The sequence below is a fragment of the Astatotilapia calliptera genome, chromosome 16 (assembly GCF_900246225.1).
Source record: "Astatotilapia calliptera chromosome 16, fAstCal1.2, whole genome shotgun sequence".
Taxonomy (NCBI): domain Eukaryota; kingdom Metazoa; phylum Chordata; class Actinopteri; order Cichliformes; family Cichlidae; genus Astatotilapia; species Astatotilapia calliptera.
The window spans coordinates 8832165-8856013 of NC_039317.1; the positions used below are offsets into that span (position 1 = coordinate 8832165).

The 23849-nt window shown below is 40.5% G+C and overlaps 1 protein-coding gene across 2 annotated transcripts; it reads right to left on the reverse strand.

The window, feature by feature from the left end:
- Positions 1 to 1010: 1010 nt before the first annotated feature.
- Positions 1011 to 22516, reverse strand: slc15a2 (solute carrier family 15 member 2). Of its 2 annotated transcripts, XM_026145372.1 has the most exons (23): positions 22420 to 22516; positions 22243 to 22329; positions 20638 to 20725; positions 19327 to 19468; positions 18838 to 18930; positions 18371 to 18470; positions 17853 to 17943; positions 17694 to 17771; positions 16663 to 16745; positions 16403 to 16486; positions 16206 to 16295; positions 13962 to 14006; positions 13640 to 13675; positions 10975 to 11063; positions 9178 to 9259; positions 8710 to 8835; positions 7595 to 7756; positions 4894 to 4940; positions 4635 to 4742; positions 4257 to 4356; positions 4035 to 4178; positions 2673 to 2777; positions 1011 to 1871 (listed from the first exon to the last, which is right to left on the reverse strand). In XM_026145372.1, exons 2-23 carry the CDS (start codon positions 22249 to 22251, stop codon positions 1665 to 1667), a joined length of 2109 nt encoding a protein of 702 aa, XP_026001157.1. In that variant the 5' UTR covers positions 22252 to 22329; positions 22420 to 22516; the 3' UTR covers positions 1011 to 1664. The 2 variants fall into 2 exon arrangements, with proteins under 2 accessions (XP_026001157.1, XP_026001156.1); XM_026145371.1 differs by having other exon boundaries at positions 22243 to 22516.
- Between the last annotated feature and the right edge of the window lie 1333 nt (positions 22517 to 23849).

Consider the following 23849-nt stretch of genomic DNA (forward strand, 5'->3'; position numbering starts at 1 on the left):
TCTTTTTTTTCAGGTGACATAAATAAGACTTTTTGACTGAATAAAAGTGGACTTTTTCAATAGATTACTTGTTCAGCTCCTGTATGGATCCCTTGTGCTCCTCACTGCTTTCTGACCCAGGCCCTCAGAAAGCTTTCCTTTCACAGCTGCTTAGATTGTCTCCTATTTAGAAGGTTACTTGTTCGCTCCCCAGCTCCTGCAGCTGTTGACGTGCCTGTGGGCGAGATGCTGAACCCCAGGTACCTCTGATGAATCCGTCTAGGCTTACATGTGTACGTTAAAACTGTGTCTGTGGTTGCAAAGGAGCCAATCCAAGAACAAAAGAGGATTCAAGCATCGAATATGTGAAAGTCATTTAATCAATGTTAAAAGTCTAAACCTAACTATGTGTGAGTAAAAGGGGAAAACCATTAGCGCTACATGTGACACGTGTCAATACAATCCTTCTATTTTCCGTTGTATAGACTTCTGAAGCAGTTTTGAGTTACAGTCAAAAGCTGATAAATCAGGACTGAAATCTATCCAGTGGTCGAGGTTCTGTAATGAAACAGCTGCTTTCTAAGATCCAAACAACCAGACTGGAACTTTTTTAAAATTCAAGTGGCTAATGTGACTTTTTTTGTCCATCCATCCATTCATTCGCTTCCACTTATCCTTTTCAGGGTTGCGGGGGGCGCTGGAGCCTATCCCAGCTGTCATGGGGCGAGAGGCAGGGTACACCCTGGACAGGTCGCCAGTCTGTCGCAGGGCCAACACACAGGGACAGACAGCCATTCGCACTCACATTCATTCGCACATTCAAACCTAGTGACAATTTGGATTATCCAATTAACCTATCCCCACAAGCTGCATGTCTTTGGACGGTGGGAGGAAGCCGGAGTACCCGGAGAGAACCCACGCAAACACGGGGAGAACATGCAAACTCCACACAGAAAGACGGCCTGATGTTGGAATTGAACTCAGGACCTTCTTGCTGTGCGGCAACAGTGCTAACCACCGTGCCGTTCAAAAAAAAAAAAAAAAACACAGCTCTAGAGGGACAAACTTGTAAATTTGTGTACTTGTTTCCACGACTACTGAAAGATTGTTTCAGACACTGGCTGCACTACATGCAGACCCTTGAAACCTGTTTGAGAAACTCCGTTTTGTTTAGTTGTTCAGGTACAAACAGGCAGAAAAACCCTTGTAATTAGAGATCATATCACATCAGACGTTTAGTAATGATGAGCTTTGTTTTCTGGAAATCAAACATTGTGATAAAGGCACACAAAGCGAACTGAATGCTTTCTGTCCAATATTTGCACAGCTTGTGATTATCATGAACAGCATTCTGACATGGGGTTAATATGCAACAAATATATACAGTGTAGTATTAACATGCTTTAATAACACTATTGATCATTTTGCAGAAATGACTATTTTGTCTTCCTCGAATATTATTTCATATTTTAAGTTTGATTCAGGAAGTCCTTTCCTTGTAAGGTTATAAAGTTTGAAACGGGAGTTTTTCACAACATATGTTAAATGATGTCACGAGTCCTACACTTTAAAACCACAAGAAATCTCCAACAATCACATCTTAGAGTTTCATTTTCACTAAAATAATACCTTTATAAAGCACAAAGCAGCCAAACGTATAATGAGGTGTGACTAATGTCGCGGTATTACATTTTGGTGCTCTTCCCCGTTTTGTTCAGTTCTATCTCGTTGTTTTTCTTCTTGAAGTCACTGTCGTCTTCCTCCCTCACTGAGTTTTCCAGGTAAAGCTTCTCCATTTCTTCGGGGTCAACGTAGGTGTAGAAGTGGGCCATGACGGAGAAGATGATGCAGACGCCCAACAGCAGGCAGGCAAACAGCAAGAACTCTATCCACTGAGATAACAGAGACAGTTTAGTGTTTGCTGCACGCGCTCGCGACCGATTCAGTTCATTTGTTGCTCACCAAGACACAGAACCGTTTAGTTGCTGAAGTACGTTTTATTTAAGCTGGCGATTTTTGGTACACACATTGTGGGATAAAAGAGGTGAGAAACACGCTCCAGTGGATTATAAGATACCCCAAGTTCATCCTTATCTCTCCATTAAACCTTGTTACAGTGCACAGGTAGCTTTGGTTTATTTCTACTTTATGATACATTGCAATAATGAAACTTTTGTACAAAGCACTTCTAATCTTTCTTTTTGTCCATTAGAGTCTGTTTTTATGGCTTTTATTATATTTCTGTTACTTTAAAGCGTTTCAGTGTTTTTATCGCTTAAGTATATTGCTTTACGAATTTCCCAGAGGAACCCACCCGAGGGATTAATAAAGTTCTATCTTATCTTATCTTATCTTATCTTATGACATCATCTATTAGGCCGGTGTGCGATGCAGCTTTCTTTCATTCAACAGACACAACAAATTTTGTTCTATGTGACTCACTGAATTACAATAACGATCCTTACCAGTTATTAACACGTTAAGATGTAATTTTCAGTAGTTAGGGTTTATACACTCTCCGGCCACTTTATTAGGTGCATGTTGCCAGTTGCAGCTGAGTTGCTACAATTAGCTGATTAGATGCTCGATTGCTGAGTAGTTGAACCAAATGAAGTGGCCGGTGATTAAAAGCCTTTCTTTCTTTTTTGTGTAAGAGTTTAAATGTTTCCCACAATGCCCTTCAAGAGTCATACCTGTTCCAGTCCTGCCCCTTCTGCCACAATCAGCACTATCACATTGCCAAATGCCACCGTGAGCAGCCAGCCAGCCTGCAGCACTGACTTCATGTTGGCTGGAGCCTGGGGGTAAGACAGATGCAGGGTTAAAGAAATAAAGACAGCTGGCAGCCCTGGGACATATTTCATTGATTCGTGAAGTAGGAATTTGACATCTTAATAATATGACAGAAACAGATCTGAAGGGGAAATCACTTCCTTGGGCAACGTTCAGTGGATTAAAATTTTAATAGTAAACGCACCGTTTTCTAAGTATTTCTACAGAAAATTCCAATTTCATAGGATCTTTAATAAACAGCTCTTCTAAAAACCTGTGTCCTGTTTATCAGTCTTTAATGTCACAGGTTGCTCTGAAACGCAGCATTCCTCTGACACAGCGAGCTAGTGGATGTCAGCTTTATGGCCATTACATTGGAATAAAAAGGTAGCTAAATGCTTTACATCATCATACTCTGCTTCAGTAAGAATTTCTATTCAAATTGCTTAACAAATTTTATCAGCCCACCTGTCATGAAACCACAAATATTTCCATAATCGGTCAAAAACATTGGTTTAAAAAACCTTTTTCAACTGAATTCACATTTTTATACCCTAAAACTGAGCTGGCACACAGAGAAGTCAGCAGTAAATTTGAAGTCTGTGTATACTGGTGGATTAACCCTTACAGAAACATAAAAAATTATTTTTGTAACTATCAACGCGGTTCATTTAAGGCAGCTGTGGCATAGACTGGCCAGTGGGCTAATACAGCGGTACCCTACCTTTTTTGCGCTACGGACCGGTTTATGCCCAACAATATTTTCACGGACCGCCCATTAAGGTGTCGCAGATAAATACAACAAAATAATACTAGTACCGGTACCAAAAAAGAAGATTTATTCATAACACATGTGAAACAACCCAGAAAAACCAAGCAAACGACAAAAACGATAACAAAATAACGCTAAAAACCGATAAAAACCCTGAAAACCATACATTTCACACCCGAACCTCAACTCTCACGGCCCGGTACCAAACGACTGGTCCGTGGCCCGGGGGTTGGGGACCGCTGGGCTAATACATCTAAGTGCTACAGTTTAAAGCTAAGTATAAGTATAAAGCTTCCTGTGTTTGCTAATATGGACAAAAGTGTTGTAAGACAATTTTCCCTTTTTTCCAACCAGATGTATTCCAGTTTGGAGAATTTTCCTGGTTGGAAGCTACTGTCCTTGAAAACCTTTTTCTTTGAAGCCAAAAAGCTTTCAGTGTTTAATATTCCAAACAAAGATTTTCAGTGGAACGAGTACAGGTAATCCTGATAGGTAGCGTGTATCACTTCACCTGTGAGTAGGAGAACTCCAGGCCAGTGATGGAGAACATGACCTCTCCAGCAGTGATGAGGATGTACTGTGGGATCTGATAGGCAATGTGCACATTGTTGGCTTTCACATCCTCGATCTTGTGAGGCACAATTTTACCCGCCTCCTGAGAAGGGACACAGAAGGGCTGTAAAACTGCTATGATCTGTGATGACTAAATGAAGTTGTTAGAAAGCATCCTGACCTCTGTGAGAATGACAGTGTAACACGCGCCAAAGTCCAGCAGGCCCAGGTTAAGTTTAGAGGTCTTTCCTGAGTTTGAAATGCAGGTGACATCAGTGTATCTGTCCAGAGGGCAGAAGAGGTACGTGATTTAGAGGAAAAAAATCAAACAGCATGATTTAACTAACAAGATATACGTTGATATTAACACTGTTTGTTGCTTTAAACAAAACAAAAAAAATCACAGTTTCAACATTATGATCTCTTTGGACATGGAATTATGAAAAAAGTGATGTCTCTTGTTTTGCTTTTTTGTGAGGTTGGGAAAAGCTTAGCAGATATTTGGCATTAGGGCTTTTCCTTCCAGTTTTGACCACCACTTCCCAAAAGTCCAACTTACTCGCCCCGCTGCACGGTCTTGTTATGAGTCACATTGTACCCGGAGGACATGTAGAAATTATTATCTCCCACCGTTACGTTTAAGGCCTCCGGCTGTGTGTTGAGGAACCTGTTAAATATGAACCAGGAGAACTCGTGAGCAAACCTCATTATTCCAGGTTGACCTATATTTTAAAGCAGCAGGGGAACAAGCAGATTCAGATGCTTTACAGCTTAAGCACAAAAGCTTAGCAACAGCCTCGAGGTAAAAAAGGTTTTACCTCAATAATGGATTCCCTTCTTCGTTTTTTGTTATGTGATCTTCTACCTGAAAGATTAAAAAACATCAACACCTGCTATTTGTAATTTATGCCATATTTTCAATTTAGACTCAAGGAAATTCTTTAGAAACTTGTATAAATATTAATGGAGATTAGCGTTCATAGAGAGTCTGTGTAATCCTTCAGCTTCTTACAGCTGATTTAGACTTCTGTGGTGAATCTTTGTAGAGCCAACGACCTAACCCACTGAGTGCTGGTGCATTATGTGTTCATTGGCTTGTGGTTGTGGCAGCCATGATGGAAACAAATCCTGGGTCGCTCTTTTTGCTTTTGTTTTTATTCAAACATATTCCACTTCTTTGTAAATTTTCGCTTGAGAATTTCAAGTTTTTGCAATCTCCAGGAATTTGCGGACATCTGTGATTCCTTACACTTAGGCTATTAATAATATAATTCCTAATTCTGACGTTAATGTGATTATTATTGGCATGCAGATTCACCCCCCCCCCAGACTCAATAAAAGTTTCTACCCACAGGCTGTCAAAGATGCCCTACCTCCACCTTAATTGAAGGTTAACTGTGCTGTTAACATTTCCACTGTGTTTATAAACCATATTTATTATAATGCAACCATCTTACTCAATTTGCACTACCTCTTTAACTTATTCTAATGGAATTTTAATAAATAAAATATGAATTTTAATATAAAAATCTACCTAGCCTAACTGTCTATCATTGTTCTTGTAAAAGTGACAATAAAGATTTATTCTGTTCTGCGTAGGTTTTTAGAATGATCTGTGGTTATGATGTACCTATGGTGCCGATGTATTAATCTCCTGTTACCGAGTCCCACAATAAAACAGCTTAATCTGAATTTCTGCATTTGTATTTTTGCCTTTCTTTACTAACTGACCTCAGTGTGAACCAGGTGCACCAAACTGCTAAGCGGACTTGTCTGCTTAGTGTGTTTATTTAATGTGATCGAGCAGACACGTCTAACTCCACAACCACAAGATGATGGCAACTCTGGGGTTTCTCTTCCATAAAGAGATTTCATTTAAATGGATCATTTCTCTCTGACTCTTCCTCTTCTGTTGCACCTGAACCAGCTGACCGACAGCTGATATTATAGCACGTATGGAAATGCATAAATGTCTATGTGTTCGCCAGTTCCCTGAAATGTCCAGTTAAATATTTCACGTCCATTCCTGTGGTAATAACTGTTTAAATAAAACTATGATGGTTTAGTCACAAAAAACACTCGTCACTGAAGAATCATTTGCTGTTGTGTTGTAATCTGTCACACTGATGGAAAAATGTATGGCAACATTGGCATCGTGTTGGAGATGATGTCAAGATTGTAAAGATGAGCCGTAAATGGCTTTCAGGTTGTGCAGTGGGACTAAGAGTAGTTTACAGAGTTTCAGAGAACTTGAACATGTTCTGACAACATGTTAAATGTGCGCACACGCTGAAATACAGTCATTAAACGATAATGAACAACTTTTTAAAACGTCTAAAAATTTGAATTTGAACCTCGACATCTTTTCCACTGCAAATGATCAAAATAGGTTGTCCTATTATCAAAGGTCCATGATTCATTTTTAATTAAACTGCCTGCTGCAGATGACAGCTTGTCCCACTTACGTTATAGCTAAATCGTCAGGGGGCTCGGTCTATGACCCAGCATTTTTGAGATTATGGATTTTCTGTGAATTCTTTGTGTTGGTATGTTTTAGTTTTCTATTATTTAGTATTAATTCATTTATAGCATTGACTGTATGTTTACTTACGTTTGTTTCCATGTTGTCTGGTCCAGGTGTTTAAGTCATGTTTCCTGTTTTATTTTGAAGGTCTTGTGTTCCATGTTCAGTGTGTCTAGTTTTGCTTCCCCTGTGGTGTCATGTTCATTTGTGTCAGCTGTGTTTCCGCTTCCCTCATTACCCTGCTGTGTATTTAAGTCCTCTGTCTGCCTTTGTTCATTGTCAGGTCGTTTGCTTTCTTTCCGTCATGTCTATGGATTTCATGTTTCTCAAGTGTTGGTTTTTCTTCATCCTCATCCTTATGTTCATGTTATGGTTTCCATGCGTAGTTTTAGTTTTTCCAGTTCAACGTAACGTTTAGTTTTTGCCTCTGCCTTTTGCTTTTGTGTTTAGTTATCAGCCTGAACAAACGCTTGCTTTTTGTTAAATCCTGTCATCCTGTCTCTCGGTCGTCTGCTTTTCTGTCCGCTCCTCAAACAAACCGCCCTTCCAGCCGTTGACACGAATAATTCAATTTAAAATTTAAATGTTAAGAAAATTCAAGTTGGGAAATGATGACAGGATCTTTTCTCCTCTCTCGTCCACAGTGGCGCTCATTCATATTTCTCGGCCAACTATGTTAAATTGTAGGCTCTGCTCTGTATATACCCGTTGCCATGGAGTTCTGTTGATGACGCCTTTCTCTCGCTACACACGCACATGCTTGACTCACAGTTGAGTTGATTTAACTGGAACAGGAAACTCGGTTTCCCAACACAGAGTTTATGATCAGACTCAGAGTTTGTTGAACCTGCTTTCTGGATCAGAGCGCTGACCTCATGTCGATTTTTAAAAATACTTTTAAAACCAAACTGTACTCATTGCTTATTTAATTCTCAATAGTCAACAGTGTTGGGAAAAAAAGTGAAGATGTGGTAACAGCTCGTAGGAACACTCACTAATGTGTAGGTGATTCCAGTAGCGTCGGGGTAAATGATGACACTGTAGGCCTTTTTCTCTTCAACCTTCTGGGTAGCCGAAAAGTTTCCTCCATTGACTACAGTGACTTCAAGATTCAGCTCCCCGTTGGACAGTGGAACAGTCTCATAACCAGGAGGGTCCTGAGAGAAGCCAGAGAGTTAATGTTTTTAGAAAATTGAATTATAAACTTACTCATTTGCCAGAATGAAGTTATGAAATCTGGGGGTATCTCGGGGTCTTGTTCGCGAGTGATGGGAGAAGGGAGCCGGAGATCGACAGACTGATTGGGGCTGCAGCTGCAGTAATGCGGACGCTGCACCGGTCCGTCGTGGTGAAGAGGGAGCTGAGTGTAAAAGCGAAGCTCTCAATTTACCGGTCGATCTACGTCCCTACCCTCACCTATGGCCACGAGCTGTGGGTAGTGACCGAAAGAACGAGATCGCGGATACAAGCGGCAGAAATGAGCTTCCTCCGAAGGGTGGCTGGCCTCTCCCTTAGAGATAGGGTGAGAAGTTCGGCCATCCGGGAGGGGCTCAGAGTAGAGCAGCTGCTGCTCCACATCGAAAGGAGCCAGCTGAGGTGGTTCGGGCATCTGACAAGGATGCCCCCTGGGCGCCTCCTGGATGAGGTGTTCCAGGCATGTCCCACCGGGAGGAGGCCCCGGGGCAGACCCAGGACACGCTGGAGAGATTATATCTCTCGGCTGGCCTGGGAACGCCTTGGTATTCCCCCGGATAAGCTGGAGGAGGTGGCTGGGGAGAGGGAGGTCTGGGCCTCTTTGCTTAGGCTGCTACCCCCGCGACCCGGCCCCGGATAAAGCGGATGAAGATGGATGGATGGATGGAAGTTATGAAATCTCTTGTTTCTGTAGAACAGCTCAATCAAAGTTAAAATAGCATTTTCACTGTTAACGGCACACTGAGTTTTAGTTTTGTCTTATCTCTCTCTTCTTACATGTATTACTAGTTGAATTCTGTTTATTTATTGTTTCGTACATGTACATGTGAACGACAGGGAAATGTGGTTTTTAATTCTATTCGCCTTGAGCCACAGTGAAAATTATGAAAAGTTTAGCCACCTGCACTCTTCTTACCTCAAGGTACTTGATTGACTGTAGAAACAGATCGGTGCCAGGAGCCTTCAGACTGACATCATCTTTAGCAAGGTTGACAACCTGCAGGAGACACTTCCCTGCAGGTGCAGGATTCACCACAGTTTTCTATTAGAGAGAAAAGCAAATCAGAGCACAGTGATGGAAAAATATCAGCAAAAACACTTTTTGACCAGTCAGACAATCACTATGAGATAAAATCAACAACAAAACAGTTAAAGTATAAGATTCAGGTGGGCATGCTAGAAACAGCAAATGTACTTAATATCAGCAAAAAGATACTGTTAAGTTTTGGCATCCAAACTTTAAAACTGCAAGCTACCATTATGATTATACATCTGAACTGTACACATTCAGGTTTTCCTGGAAACATGAGCAGTAAGGGTTTTGCCGAGTGTGAGTGCTTTTCTGTAGCAAGATGCAATCACTATGATTGCTGCTCATACGTACCACAACGTTCACCTCCACCAGAGTGGCTGCTCCGAAGGCCAGGGCTGCAAACACCATTCCCATGGCCATTTTCCTCAGAGGTCTGAAAACAGAGAGAGTTGGTGCCCAACAGTTAATACCTTTACCTGTTTTTCACTGCTTTTTAAAATATTCTGAAAGCGTGGCTTTATCATTTTATCAGAAGGGTTATTTCCACACCAGTGTCCTCCCTGACAAACTTTCTGTCGCATTATTTCCTTGTTATGGCTGTGCATCCCTAAGTCTGGTCCTAATGTTAAAAGGGAGTTCTTGTTTCCTATTGTCACCAACTCCTTGCTCATTGGGGATCATCTGATTGTTGGGATACTCTCAGAAGCGTTACGTCACTTGGGTGCAAACTCCAGAAAGTCAGGATCTCCTAAAAAGAAAATTGGTCCACTAAGAATATGATTTGGGAAACTTTGGGAAGTCTAAAATGTTCACATTATCCTGTTTTTGCCAAGCATTTCTATTTTCTTGTGTCTGTATATGGATCATGCAAAATGCTTTTACTGATGTGTGAGCTTGAATTTCTTTCTCAGCTTTGCACAACAAAAAAATATGGATGCATTGGTGTAAAGCATGCCGCCACTGGACTTTGGAGCAGTGGAGACGTGTTCTCAAATCACGAATCACACTTCTCCGTCTGGCAATCCGATGGACGACTCTGAGTTTGGCTCTTACAGAACAGTACTTGTCTGACTCCAAGGAGGGAGGATTATGGTGTGGGGTTGTTTTTCAGCAGCTGGGCTTCACCCCTTAGTTCCAGTAAAGGGAACTCTTAATGCCTCAGCATACTGAGACATTTTGGACAGTTTAATGCTGCCAACTTTGTGGGAACAGTTATATATATGCCTATATGTTGTTAGTACAAACGATGGCCTATGGCAGCTTGGATAGGCTGGATGGCAGTAAGAAACACAGTTTTAAATTGCTCTATACAGCGTTATTATGTTTTTTTCAAATCAACCTAAAAATCTTGAAGGAGAGGCCAGAGGTCAAATGTTACTTGATATTTTAAATCCTTTTGCAGTACTTTCTATATGTCAACATTACACATTTCACTAGAACCACCGTCTCTTTATACTTACAGGTTATAAGGTTTTATGTCAGTTTTTAACTAATAGTTGACCTTGAAGACGTTGGTCGATATAAGTCAAATTTTAATGAATTGTTAATATGACCTCACTCTATACGCTTACAAAGATTTATCAGAAATCATTCAAAACTTTATGAGCTATCGTGCACACAAGTAGAATGATTACACACATGCATGCTAATGCGACCAAAAACGTAATGTGGTGGGGCGTGGTGTGCGGTGCCGTGCCGTGCCGTGCAGGGAGGGCGGATGCACCTGCGTGGCATCCTCAATTCCCCATGTTAAAACACGAGGAATCAGGGTTTGGAGAGGGTCGAGAAGTTGTGGTGTGATGCGTGTCGAATGAATAAAGATGGCTTTGACTAACACTCTCTGGACCCTGTGAATTTCCCTACCTGAGAAACAAGTATGGAAATTCATATTTACACTGTGAGAAGTACTTTGGAGTCGGGTTTAAAAGTAAATGTTTAACATTCATTAAACATTCATTTGTAAATGAATACCAGCTTTGTGTTTACAGACACTTCCCTCAATCGTTAACTTTCTTTTCTAAGGCATAATCCTGGGAAATATATGTGGAATCACATGCTTCATTTTTCCCATTTTACGAGATTACAAGATGATCCTGAATGAAATAAAGGTGGCAGTACAAAACAAAGCCAAATAAATCCACTACTCACGTGATCTTGAGTCCGCAGAGTCTAACGAGCGGATATATGATGAGGTCAAAGATAGGCACAAAGACAAGAATCAGCAGAGCATTCAACATCTAGACAACAAGGGGGAGGAAAATTAGTCTTTTAACGACTCTATAAAAGCTCTGTAGAGTCCATAAAATCATAAATGTTGCGTCAATAAAGAGAGATTCTGATTCGGTGTTGCTTGTAAAGAGATGGCAGTGAAGAAGAACCATAAAAGTGTTTTCATGAAAATAGCCTCATCACAGCCTAGTCAAACATTGGTCTTCATTAGTGAGGGGACTTGAGAGATGCTTCTTTTCACTGGATGTTTAAAATCTGTGCCTTAGATTAGCTGGTAGGTTCTGCATTAGAAATATATAACAGCTGTGCAGGACACTCCATCAATTATGGTGCTGTATTCAAGCACACTGGCTTTGAAACCTAACAGAGACTACGAGGGAGAGAGTCTCGGGTTGTTTATATCAGAACAACATGAAGCTCTTTTTTATGCTTAGTCTTTAAATCGTAAAGCTTAAAAACACGGTAACCATTAACACTTTATAGTCAAGTTGTGTAATGCTCTTTACTGGCATAAGTGAAGCTGCAATGCAAGGCTCACATGGTAAGCCTCACTCATGACATCCACAGTGCCTGCTGACACTGGAGATAAAAAGAAACATTTTAATTTTTCCTGATGGCTTTGGTTTATTTTTGACTGTAATGACAGTGTGGCTTTTAACTTTATGCAAGTTTTTGTAACTAGTTTGTAGTTTAAACTACTAATGTTTTAGCAATGAAAACTACAATCACTTTCAACCATAAATTTTGACTATGAACTTCAACACCACACGCTCATTTCAGCAGCTCGTTTATTTATCCATTCGATGATATTTTCAAATTTTTCATATTGCCTAAGCACCACCGACTATATTTAAGCATCTGACACCTTTATACAACCAAATTCTGAAACTAATGGATAGAAATCCAGTTCAGTGGATAAGGGACGAGCTATAAACTCTAAATGCAGCACATCAATTTCGTGCTCTGTATTGGAAATATGTCAAACGGTGTTGTCCCTTTTAAATAAATAAATAGAAAAAAATTGAGTCTGGCATTTATCCAGTGACCATAAAGGCTGCAATGAAGGCCATGACCAATGGTCAAGTGCAGATTAACATGTCACCATCTTTTACTGCTTTTCTTAGCAGGAAAAAACTGTGACTGTAACTATGACATGATAAACTGCCACAAACAAAAAAGAGGAGGAGACACTAATCACATACATTCATGTGAAAAGAAAGTTTTCACAGCTCTCTATGAAGTCCTGAGAAAAGCTAAGTCCACCCCATGATTCAGTAGTATGCAGAACCACCTTTAGTAATGGTTTTCTGTACTTTATCAGCCTCTCATCATTAACACAACATTGTGGGTGAATTTTGGAGGACTCTTCTTTACAGTGTTGTTTCCATTTATTGAGGTTTGTGTGGGCATTATTTTTTGCACAACTCTCATTTAAGGTTCCACCACAGTCATTTCAATCGGGTTGACGGGACCATTTCAACACATTGATTCTTTTCTTTTTCAGTCATTCTGCTGTGCTTGGGGTCATTGTGCTGTTACATGGGCCATTTTGGGCAAAGCTTTAGCTGTTAGGGTGATGGCCTCATATTTCACTCTGGAATACTTTGGTATACACAGGAGTTCATGGCTGACTCAGTGACTGCAAGGTGTCCAAGTCCTGTGGCTGGAAAACAAGCCAAAATCATCACCCCACCATCAACATAGTTCGAATGAAGTGTTTGTCCCTTTTTTAAATCTTCACCAAACATGGAGCTATGCATTACTTCCACTATCCAAAGGACATTGCTCCATTGTTCTTGAGTTTTCTCCAGATGCAACTTTGCAAACCTAAGTCATGTTGCCATTTTCCTGGCCACCCTTACAAACAAGCCAGCACTGTGATGAACTTTAGCATCTAGCATGCTAACTAGCATGCTAACAGACTCCATGCAAACAGAGTCGGAAATGTAGCTCTTGAATTTTCCACTCCTGGGAAGGCTGTGGTATTGTGTTAACAGAGCTCCAGAGCAGCAAACTGCCAACACCTCTGCTTCCATAGAAGTGTTCACACTTGTTCATGATGAATTAAGTGCATTTGATTAGCAGCACCTGGCTGCTGTTTACCCTCTTAATATCTATAGAAACTGTAAGGGTGTACTTAGTTTTTCAGGGGACTGCATAGAGCACCATGAAATGTTTTTAAAAAGCCACAATACATTAAAATATCTATCATTCTTACTGAAATTCAAATATGCTGATCAGCCAGAAAAGCATGTTTTTCAGTTGTCAGCAGTTTACAATTTACCCAGTGATAAATAAAATACTGAATCCTTGCAATATACAGTAAATTTAACTTAACCCATTTCCAAAGGTAAAAATTAGCATTGAAACACAGTGTGTTCGCTTGCTAAACCACTGGAAAACTACTTTGGGTCATATACATACACATATCAGTACTGTTACAAGTATATGCTAAGAAATCTGCATCCATCACAATCATTTTCTGCTTTTCTCTGGACTTTCTGCCGTTCATTATTGCTTTTTTAGATTAGCAGAGACTGCGCACAATTTGCATCCCAGCAAGAGCCAAATAAGCTGCACATACCTGCATTTGGTCAGGCTTAATAGCGAAGGAGTTTCCCTATAATAAAAGAAGACAAAGACAGGAGAGACACTTAAACTTTATCTTTATAAATCTAAACTTGATGAGTTGATGATTTTTTGACTTGATAATGAGCCATAAACAATGTTATTTACTAGAATAAAATGATAAATTGCAGCAACACCCTAACAAAGAAAAGCTCTCTTCTAAAGACTGTTTGTGATATCAGATGCTAATCTAAACCAGCCCACTGATAACAATGTGAAAATACAGCATCAGCTTTTTAACATCTTGACACCATTACTTCACGTAAGTAAGGTCTTACAAAAGCCAGGTTCATCCTCGTGGCTTGAAGTGTCCAGCGGGAACCCTGCAATAAAGAAAAGACATCTGTTACTGTCAAATTTGTTTAAGGCACAGCAGATGGGATTTCCTCATTTTCCCTGGAAGGGACAATAATAATAATAATAAAGGGATAGTGTATTTCTGACATGTCCTCTAAGAAATCAGTTTTAAATCAGTCGAATTACAGGAAGAAACGGATACAGGAGGAAGGAGAAACAGGAATGTTGAATGTGGCTTTGAGGTTTTTCTATAATCAGATGGTTGTGTTGACTGTTGGTCAGAGGAGAACATAACAGACACTTATGGGATTTTGCAAGAAAGTTTCGCCACAAGACCTTGATCTTGTGCTGACACAGAATGCAGTCTGTCCAAGTAGGAAGGGAACTGAGGCAAGTTTTTCTTTTTGATTAAAAAGTAAGTAAAAGCTGTGACTGTAAATGTTGCTTAAACTGGAAATAAAGGCCTGAGTACAACAGTGGAACACAATTTAAATAATACTTAAGAATATTTAATCATAAGTTATTATTAATGATTGGCTCTCTTCCACAGTGTGTTTTTTTGTCCTGTCTTCTTCCCCTAATCCCCAACCGGTCACGGTAGATAGTCTCCCTGAGCCAGAGGGTTCTTCCTGTTAACAGGGAGTTTTTCCTTCCCACTGTCACCAAGTGCTCCTTCACAGGGAGTCGTCTTATTGGTGGGAGGTTTCTTTTTATTATTGTAGGGTCTTTACCTTACAATGCAGGCGACTGTTGTTGTGATTCGTCGATATATAAATAAAACCGAATTGAACTGATGTGCTAATCACATTCCTAGAGCTTATTTTCATTGGGCATTTAACTTTAGTGCATGGTGTATAAAGTATGGGGTTTGGATACATAATGGAGAGCAGCTCATTGTGAAGGTTCATATGTCTTTTTCCCAACCAAAAGTCACTCTTCCCTCTCAATCTCATTCAAAACACATGAGTTCAGACTAACAAAATCAAAAACAAAACACTGCATCACTGCCAGCCTCACTACAATTCACTGGCTACCTGATTCATCACAGCTGATTTAAATGCCTAAATGACATCAACATGTCTTGATGTTCTCCAGAGGCCTGGTAATGAACTAATCATGTGATTCCGGTGTGTTGACCCAGGGTGAGATCTAAAACCTGCAGGACACCGGCACTTGAGACGTGGAGTTCTCCACCCCTGTTTTAAAGTCTTCCATGGTCTTGCTGCTACCTACTGTCATGGTTCTGGGTTTTAAACCCAAGGTTTTGCATTTTTGGACTGTAGTTTTTAAGCTTTTAGTAATGTCATTGAAGGTGTGTTGGTATGTAGTACTGTTTTATATTCTGATCTCTTGCGTAATCTAGTCTTCGACGTATCCTTTTGTGTCTTGATAAGCCTGTCTTGATAGTGGTTACTTGTTTAGTGACTTCCTTTTTTTATTTCAATACTCTGTGTCTAGCCTTGTGTCTCACTCCCCTCAGCTCCACACGCCTGCGCCTCTCTGAAACTGATTCAGCCGGAGGTCTCTTCCTGTTAAAAGGGAGTTTTTCCTTCCCACTGTTGCCAAGTGCTTTGTTCGTCTGGTTGTTGGGGTTTCATCTATATTATTGTAGGTACCAACAGTTGCCTTCACAGGCACAGAAACATGTATTTAGTTTTACTTCACTTTGAAAGTTTTGGCTATTTCCCCACCCCTTACTGTCTTGTTTATATGTTGTCTCAGACTCCTCTTGTCCTTAATTGCATTGTTCACATATCTGGCATTTCGATTTTATTGTCCTATTCTGTAATATTTTGGATTCTGTTTATTTCATTGAACTTGCAGCATTAAAAGATGATTTTTGACTTTATTTCCTGTGTCCTGAGTCTTGCATTCGGGGCCGCAAAAGTGGTTCACAACACCTACATCACAGATTTACTCGCACCTCAGACACATTTTATCTGTTCCTGCACGCTCATTACAGAAGGACAGTTTGTGTTAGAGCTGTGGATTTCTCCAGCAACTACTTTTAAATCGGTAAATAAATTCATTCATTCTTATAAATGTATTTATTTATCTTACCTGTCATAATATTCACACTGTTAAGGTTTAATGTCTTCTGTTTTCGGTTATTTTATTTGTGTGTAGTTGTCTTTTTGATTTTGGATTATGACTTGTTATTGCATTATGTAAAAGTAACTCTGTTTTACAAGTTAAGTTTATTATTATTTATTATTTTGTCTTACCTGCTGATCAAAGAGAGCCCAGAACATTGGGAGGGGGATGTAGAGCACCAGAACTCGCAAAACCATCTTTATCTCCTGAATCAGACGCATCTGTAAAATAAAACACACGCGCGCGCAAACAAACACACACTAGTTAGATGACTTTTAAAAAACTTCTACGCATCACTGAATTAATAGAAGGAGTTCGCTGACGTTACCGAGTACTTCTCCTCAGCCCAGTCCAACCAGTGCTTTTTCGGTGGGTCATGTTTTGATTTGTTCCAACGATTTTTAAGTGCAAACTGTAGGCCAAAGGTAAATAATTGGAATGAAAATGGAGTGTGCACAACAGAGACAGAAACCCCGAAGTGTGAAATTCATATCTTTCTTAATGATTCTTGGCAGTAAAAAGCAGTAAATCAATGTGCTTGCACTTCAGCTCTCAGATAAGTCGAGGGAGAAGTATGGGATTACTCACCCCGATGCAATTGCAGACTTCCCAAAGGACGTTTCCCTGGGGAGGAGTTCTCTTGTACAGACTGCTGCCAGCAATGAAGACAACTGTGTGCGATAAATGAAGAGTCAGACTGGACTTGTTTGAGTGAAGATCACAGCGAGTGATTGCCTTGATGTCAGAACAACCAAAATAATACTGAGTACCTATTTAAGGATGGTTTGTCCTCTCACAGCTGCTAATGAAGGCTTTGGGGTAATAAAACCTACCATGTTGTAAACGTGCTTCAGGCTTTTAGCACTAAAGCTCCTCCTCTGCTTCACCCTCACTGCGATCTGTCTGTGACCTCTCAAGAATTAAATCACAGTTTGTTTTCAAAGCGAGGGTTCAGTTAAGCATGAATCCCATAAGGATCAGGGGTGACGGGGACCGAGAGGCAGAGACAACTGACTGTCAGGACAAATGTGGATGGGTCTTGATCAAGTGTAAGGTCGGCTCGTGAAAACGCAAGCTCAGCATGCTGATCACAGCCTGGAATAAAGCTCAGATCTCGAAATGCGACTGGCAGGTTTGAAAATAGGTCAACGTTTGCAGCATCGGATATCATAAGCACACTTACTGCATTTAGCAACATGTTGCTAAAAACATGGAACTGAAGATTCTAATCGAAGAAGGACAACATGTGAGTTCAGTCCCTATTAGTGGCACTATTTTCATGCCTAAATACTGAGTTGAAAAAGTTGATTAAAGCATTTCAAAAACAGCAGAAAGGGCTAAAAAAAAAACTGTGGACAATGTAGGGACTTGATTTTACAAGATTTTCTTGCCACAGCAGAGGTTTGTGCTATGGCTCAAATAAAAAGGTCCGTTTTTCAGGGAGCTGACCGTGTTTTGTATTTTTTTTCCCTGAAATAATTCTGTTATTGTGCACCAACAGAAATAATGTATGCTTCCCAAAGAAAACTGTCAAGTTAGAAATGCTATGTTGAAAAATCCCTTGCTCTATTTGAAAAGCACTTGGAGAAAACTCTGTAAATGTTGAGGTGGAAACTCACCTAAAGCCACAACCATCAGGGCTGCAGGAACCCCAAAGGCCAAAGCATAACAGTCTCCACCAAAACACTTCACGTCACCTGCAGGAGTGGTGTGTGTTATTAACACAGTGGACCTCACTGGATATAATGTAACATGTAAAACTACGACTATGTGCTCACCTCTCAATATGGGTGTAATAATAGTCGACAGGAAGCTGCCAGCATTGATTGACATGTAGAAAATAGAGAAGAACTTCTGCCTCTCTGTGGTCTAGAAGGGATCAAAAACATAATCACTTACTGAGTTTAACATTGCTACAACAACTCCACATGACCATTGTTGTGTTAAAGAGTATATAAGCCCTCAGAGGAGTTTTCGGATATGTCCTAAACACTGTTTGGACACCAATAACACCGAGTAAATCTAGCACTGCAGTTTAAAGTATTATTTTTACACAGTAACAAAGCAGTTAGCGAGCAACTGCCAATTCCTACATGCCACAGATAACTTCTGAGAAGTATGTGTGGCTCAGTACCTAATGTTTGATGATGGGCAGGTAGTTATCACTAAGCCGCGCCTCAAAAAAAGGCATTATATAAAAGTTATCAGATAGCTGGGATTGGTTTCTGATAACCTTGTTTCCTTGGTGTACCAATAAAAATAATACAAATACTTCCACAAACTAAAGAAGGCTTACATGTTCCTCGTCAAACTGGTCACCTCCGAACGCCGCCACGCAGGGTTTGATCCCTCCGGTGCCCAAAGCTATGAGTATCAGACCTGACATGGACAGAGCACTGTAGGACACACGGACACAAAACACAAACAAACTGCTGATTCAAACTACAACACAGTGTATATTAATGACAGTACAGTGCTGAAAAGAAAGAAGAGATTGGATGAATGGCACTCAAAGAATCGCTGAGTGAAAATTATGGGAAACTGTATGGCATTGGGAACTGTGATGGGCATCAGTTTATCAATGACATGACGTTCATGGACCAAAAAAATAATTTTATCCTGATTCAAAACTTTTGAAATCAATGCTCAAATTCCTTCAGTGCAATAAGGATTATTAATTATTACACCTCCTTACCTCATCCTCTTCTAACAGTGCTGGGCTGTGATTGTGCAGAGTGATAGAATTAGCTCATGACAACTCACATGTGCAATTCGGTGCTTCCCACGGTGGGAATGGCTCCAACCGACTTGACCACATGGCCGATCACATATACAATGGACAGGTAGATGATGGTCCTGTGGGGAGCAAGCTGTGATTATGTACAGGGCATTCAGGCCTTCTTCAAAATCTCTATGTGTGCTCAGAATGATTCATCTCCAGTAGCAGGCAACGTCAGGCAAAGCTAGCAGCTCAAAAGGAGATGATGAAATACTGCACACGCATAAAATGTGCCTGTTTCCACCACTGAAAAATACATTTTTTGCTAGCTATAAGTCAAGATTTCGAGCTATGAAGTGAGACGTTTTGAGATAAAAACCCAAATCTTTGACTTATCGATGGCAACAAATGTTTGTTTTTTCCAGTGGCAGAAGCTTAGAAAGTATCCACATAACATGAACACAGTTTGCACAATGTATTTTTGTTATTTGCTTGAATCCACACTTTAGTGCATTTACAGCTGAGAGACTCACTTGTATTTTCCGAGCCAGGAGTCAGCAATGAAAGCTCCCAGTATGGGTGTGAAGTAGCAGAGGCCGCTGAAAGCATGGTAGACAGCAGTGGAGAGGTCCTTGTCCCATTTCAGGTAGGTGAGGAAATAGAGTGTCAGCAATGCTGTGATCACACACACACACGAGCAAGCATAAGCTGTGAATCAGCTCACAGGATGGAGAAGCCCAAGCCCACACCTAAACACCACAATACATCGTAAGCCTTCAACATGAACTGTCATATTCTAAAAGTATTATTGCACTCAGAATCCTTTCAGCGAATCCTCCGCAGTTCATGAATTCAACAATACCACACGATTATATTCCGTTATAAGATTTTTTTTTAAGCTGGTTAAACCATCACATTAAATAATGTAATCGGTGACACCCACTGTGCTTACATTTAAGCTTAGACGATCCACAAGTAAACATTCTGGGTTTGAGTTTGTCATTCAGGTAAGCTAAGGCATTTTAACCTAAAACCAAAAAGCTGTGGGACATTTTCCTAATAAATAAGCCATAACAGACACGAGAGTCGCGTGGGAAAGTTCAAGATGAACCTTGTGTGCTGCAAAACTCACACTGTTAACTAAGCAACATCTTCATTCAAAACAGACGTCCTAGCTTTTCCCGAGCACTCAACTACATCTCTTGATCTCCGTCAGCAGATGGCATTTCCTGGCAGACTGCAGTTGTGTTAGCTTGTAGCTCTTAAATTACTGTAGAGGCCACCAGAATAAATCCAAAACAACTTGGTTATTCTGATGGTTACAGAATATCAGTAATCCATTATTTTCAAACCACTTACCTCTCTGATGCGATCTCTCTTCTTTTATTCATTAGTAAAATTAATACCGTTGGTATTTTTACTAATGACTGAAATAAATACGATATTTGGGGTCTATTTTTTTAATATTCTCTCACATTTTCGAGACAGTATAATTAAATAAAACCCCCGAGTCTTAAGTTCACTCGGATTGAGGAGAAATTTCAGTAGCTGAAAGTGTGGACACAGTGCATCAGCTTAAAACTGCAGGAAATTGCGTGGTGTATTTACATGTGTGTTTGTGTGTGATCCGGCTGGAGTAAATCTGTCACTTGTGGAGATAAGTGAGGTCGTGTGAGGGAACAAGAGAGATCTTATTTGTTGCCTCTCTATTATATTGCCCCAATAATACTCATAATCTGTAATGTAGCAAGCTAAAAGTACTCTGTGAATCTAGAAAACCTTGCTTTTATTTAGGCTTTATATAGATTTGCACTGTAACATTGCCCAGGCATTTATTTGCATACCTTTCATGCCATAGTAGGAGAAGCGTTCGCAGAATTCATTCACCACTATGAAGCAGATGCTGACTGGGTAATTGGTCCCAAAAATTTTCTAAAAGAAGCAAAATGTATTAACAGAACAAAGTTCAGCACTTTTTAAAGAGTACACATTTTCTCCAAACAATCACACTGAAGTAAAGCACATCCAGAATCCACTATCTAATCTTTTTCCCCCACCTTCGTCAAATATAAACAATAACTGGCAGGTTCAGTGAATAGTTTTATTCTCTGACAGAGAATACTCTGACATGAAAAGAGAGGAATGTAGCTGATAGATTCTTCCTGTTAGTCAATCTCACAAGATACTGAAGTTAATCATTACGCAGAAATAGAAGTTTTATAGGTTTAAAGCTTTAATGAGACCAGGCTCAGTTAAAATGAAGAAAAATATCCATCGCTTGAGTTCTGAGTGGATTTTTGTGGAGTGGATGTTTAGTATTCAACTAAACACCGCGTGGGATGTTTTGATTAACAATGATCTGCAACTTTATGCTGTTGCTTTAGTGCATTTTGACAATTTATGCCATCTGTCAGGTCGTATCATTCACATCAGCTGTAGCCCTGGTATGTAAAGGTACAAACTGTCTACAAGCAGTAAAACACTTTGCACAACCGGCTGCTAAAAATGGAGGCTTCTGTAGAATTTTACTGGTAATGATGTGCTCACTGATCTGGAGCTGGATGTAATTAATATGAGGTCAGTGTTTTAATCATCATCAACATCATCATCATCATAGGTCCATGGCCTCATTCAGTGAGCTTTAGGCAGTCAGTGAGTCACAGTCACTCCAGTGTATACAAGCAGATAAACACTTACTAGGAGTAGTTAGACTTGTGCCTCCCTACTTGGTAATGTTTCTTTTTTTTTAATTGCTAAGACTTAATTTAAGGGTTTGTTTACCAAATGTTCAGCGAACACATTTACTCCCATCCCCATGTCAGTTTTGGTGTCATTTAATTTCAATTAATCAAAGCATGAAAACATGTCCATTCAATTTGCCTCTGATATATAATTTTACCTCGCTGTATCAACAGTTTTCTACAACTGAGGAAAATCAAAGCGTGGTAGATATTGTCCATTTTCTGCATGATACCCCTGGAGATTAAACAAATCTGTACAGTAAGCATATTAAAAATGATCCTTTATTGGATTTGCTACCTCCAAAAACATAATCGCTCAGGCCACATGTGGCACCAGCTTTCTCCAAGCAGCAGTTAGTGTGGGTTTACTTTTAGAGGGGAGGGGGTGCCTGTTGCATCATCTTACCAATAATAATTTAGCATAGAGCTTCAGTGAGAGCTTGGTCTCAAAGCAGACTTCCCTCTGTCTCCTTAGCCCACTTCTGCATGCTTCGCATACACGTCAACAACACATCTTTGCGTGTTTTATTTCCACAGACGTGGAATTTGCACGCGTTCCAACCCGCGTACAACTTTTCTTGTTTTTCTTTTTTTGTTTTCTTTTCTTTTACTACGCATCTTTGCGTGGTAAAAATCAGAGATGCACAACAAAACTAACCGAGCAACTCAGCGCATGATCCGCAAAACATCACAAAACAGCACTTTTACCTTTCCCATGTTGTCGTTTTAGATGAGAGAGTTTGGGATCTTTACGGCAGCACTGTCATCCAAGTCCGTCCCACTCCGTTCCGCTCTCTGAAGGCACAGATGCAAAAACCTCGGACACTTACACTCTTAAAGCACACTCAAAGTTAATATTCCACCACAGAACACTGGACTTGTCACCTCAGGAAAAGCAGCGAGCCTCCGTACTTCGGTCTTTTGTGAAATATTAAAAAGGAGGTAGCAGATGAGTGTTTATATATGCGTATATTTACAACGCCTTTCACTCGATTTTTTTTTTTTTGGGGGGGGGGGGGGTCCGCAAGTTGCAGTGAAGCGGGATCTACTGGTACAATAGAGTCGTTGTTGCACTCAGCCGCAGACCTGACTGTGGGATGGATGTGCGGGTCAAAGCGCATATCTCTGGTTGGATGACTTCGAGTGCATCATTTATTTCTTTTTTATTCACCCTGAGTAATATCAGCGGTGGTGGTGGACGTGTGTCCCAAGTACACGTGTTAGTTGGTTGCTGTTTGAGGGATGGGTTTTAGGGTTAGGCTTAGACATTCAATCATAGTAAAGGTAAACCTATAAGTCTGGAGAATGCATGATGTCAAAGGAATTACAGTTGTTGTTTCATCCACGATCATATCCCCACAAAGGTGTGTGTGTGTGTGTGTGTGTGTGTGTGTGTGTGTGTACTTGAATAACTCATATTGTGGGGACATGCGTCGTTTACACATATATAGTCAAAGGAGCTTGCAAAGAAAAGCGTCTGGACTTCTTTAAGTTACTTGAAGACGTTTCATCTCTCATCCAAGAAGCTTCTTCAGTTCTAAGGTCAAATGGTGGAGAGTCCCAGATATAAACTTAGTGGGAGTTTCCCCCCACAGAGGGACAAAAGGACCCCCTGATGATCCTCTAATCGCCTGAGCCAAGGTGGGAAACTGGGCGTGGGTCCCAATCAGCCAGAGTTTCGGGTGTGGTCATTGTGAAACCTGGCCCCACCTTATCATGCGAATTCCTGAGATCAGATGGCCCAGGATGTGAGTGGGCGTTAAGGCGTCTGGGAAGGGATCTCAAAACTGGATTATAGATGGCAGAGAGTTGGTGTCGTAAACCCCCGCCTCTGTTCAAAGATGGTCGCTCACAGTGGACATAGATGCTTCTTTCACTCCTCTTTCAAACCATCTGTCCTCTCTGTCCAAAATGTGAACACTGGCATCCTCGAAAGTGTGACCTTTATCCTTAAGATGCAGATGGACTGCTGAGTCTTGTCCTGTGGAGGTGGCTTTTCTGTGTTGTGCCATGCGCTTGTGAAGTGGCTGTTTGGTCTCTCCGATGTAGAGGTCTGAGCATTCCTCGCTGCACTGTACAGCATACACCACATTGTTAAGTCTGTGTTTTGGCGTTTTGTCTTTCGGGTGAACCAGTTTGTGTATGAGCGTGTTGCTGGGTCTGAAATACACCGGGATGTCATGCTTGGAGAAAACTCCTGAGTTTTTCTGATACACCGGCTACATAGGGGATGACAATGTTGTTGCATCTGTCTTTCTTATCCTCTCTCGCTGGTGTCTGGTCTTCTTTTCTGTGCCTCTTTGCTGACTTTAAGA

What these genes read in the sequence shown, in the direction of transcription:
- slc15a2 (XM_026145372.1), bottom strand. An exon ending in GGGCTCTCTTTGATCAGCAG is followed by an intron (nt 14,007 to 16,205) that starts GTAAGACAAAAT and finishes TCTTTATTGCAG; the next exon opens with GGTTCCCGCTGGACACTTCA. An exon ending in AGTCAATCAAGTACCTTGAG is followed by an intron (nt 7,757 to 8,709) that starts GTAAGAAGAGTG and finishes GGCTTCTCTCAG; the next exon opens with GACCCTCCTGGTTATGAGAC.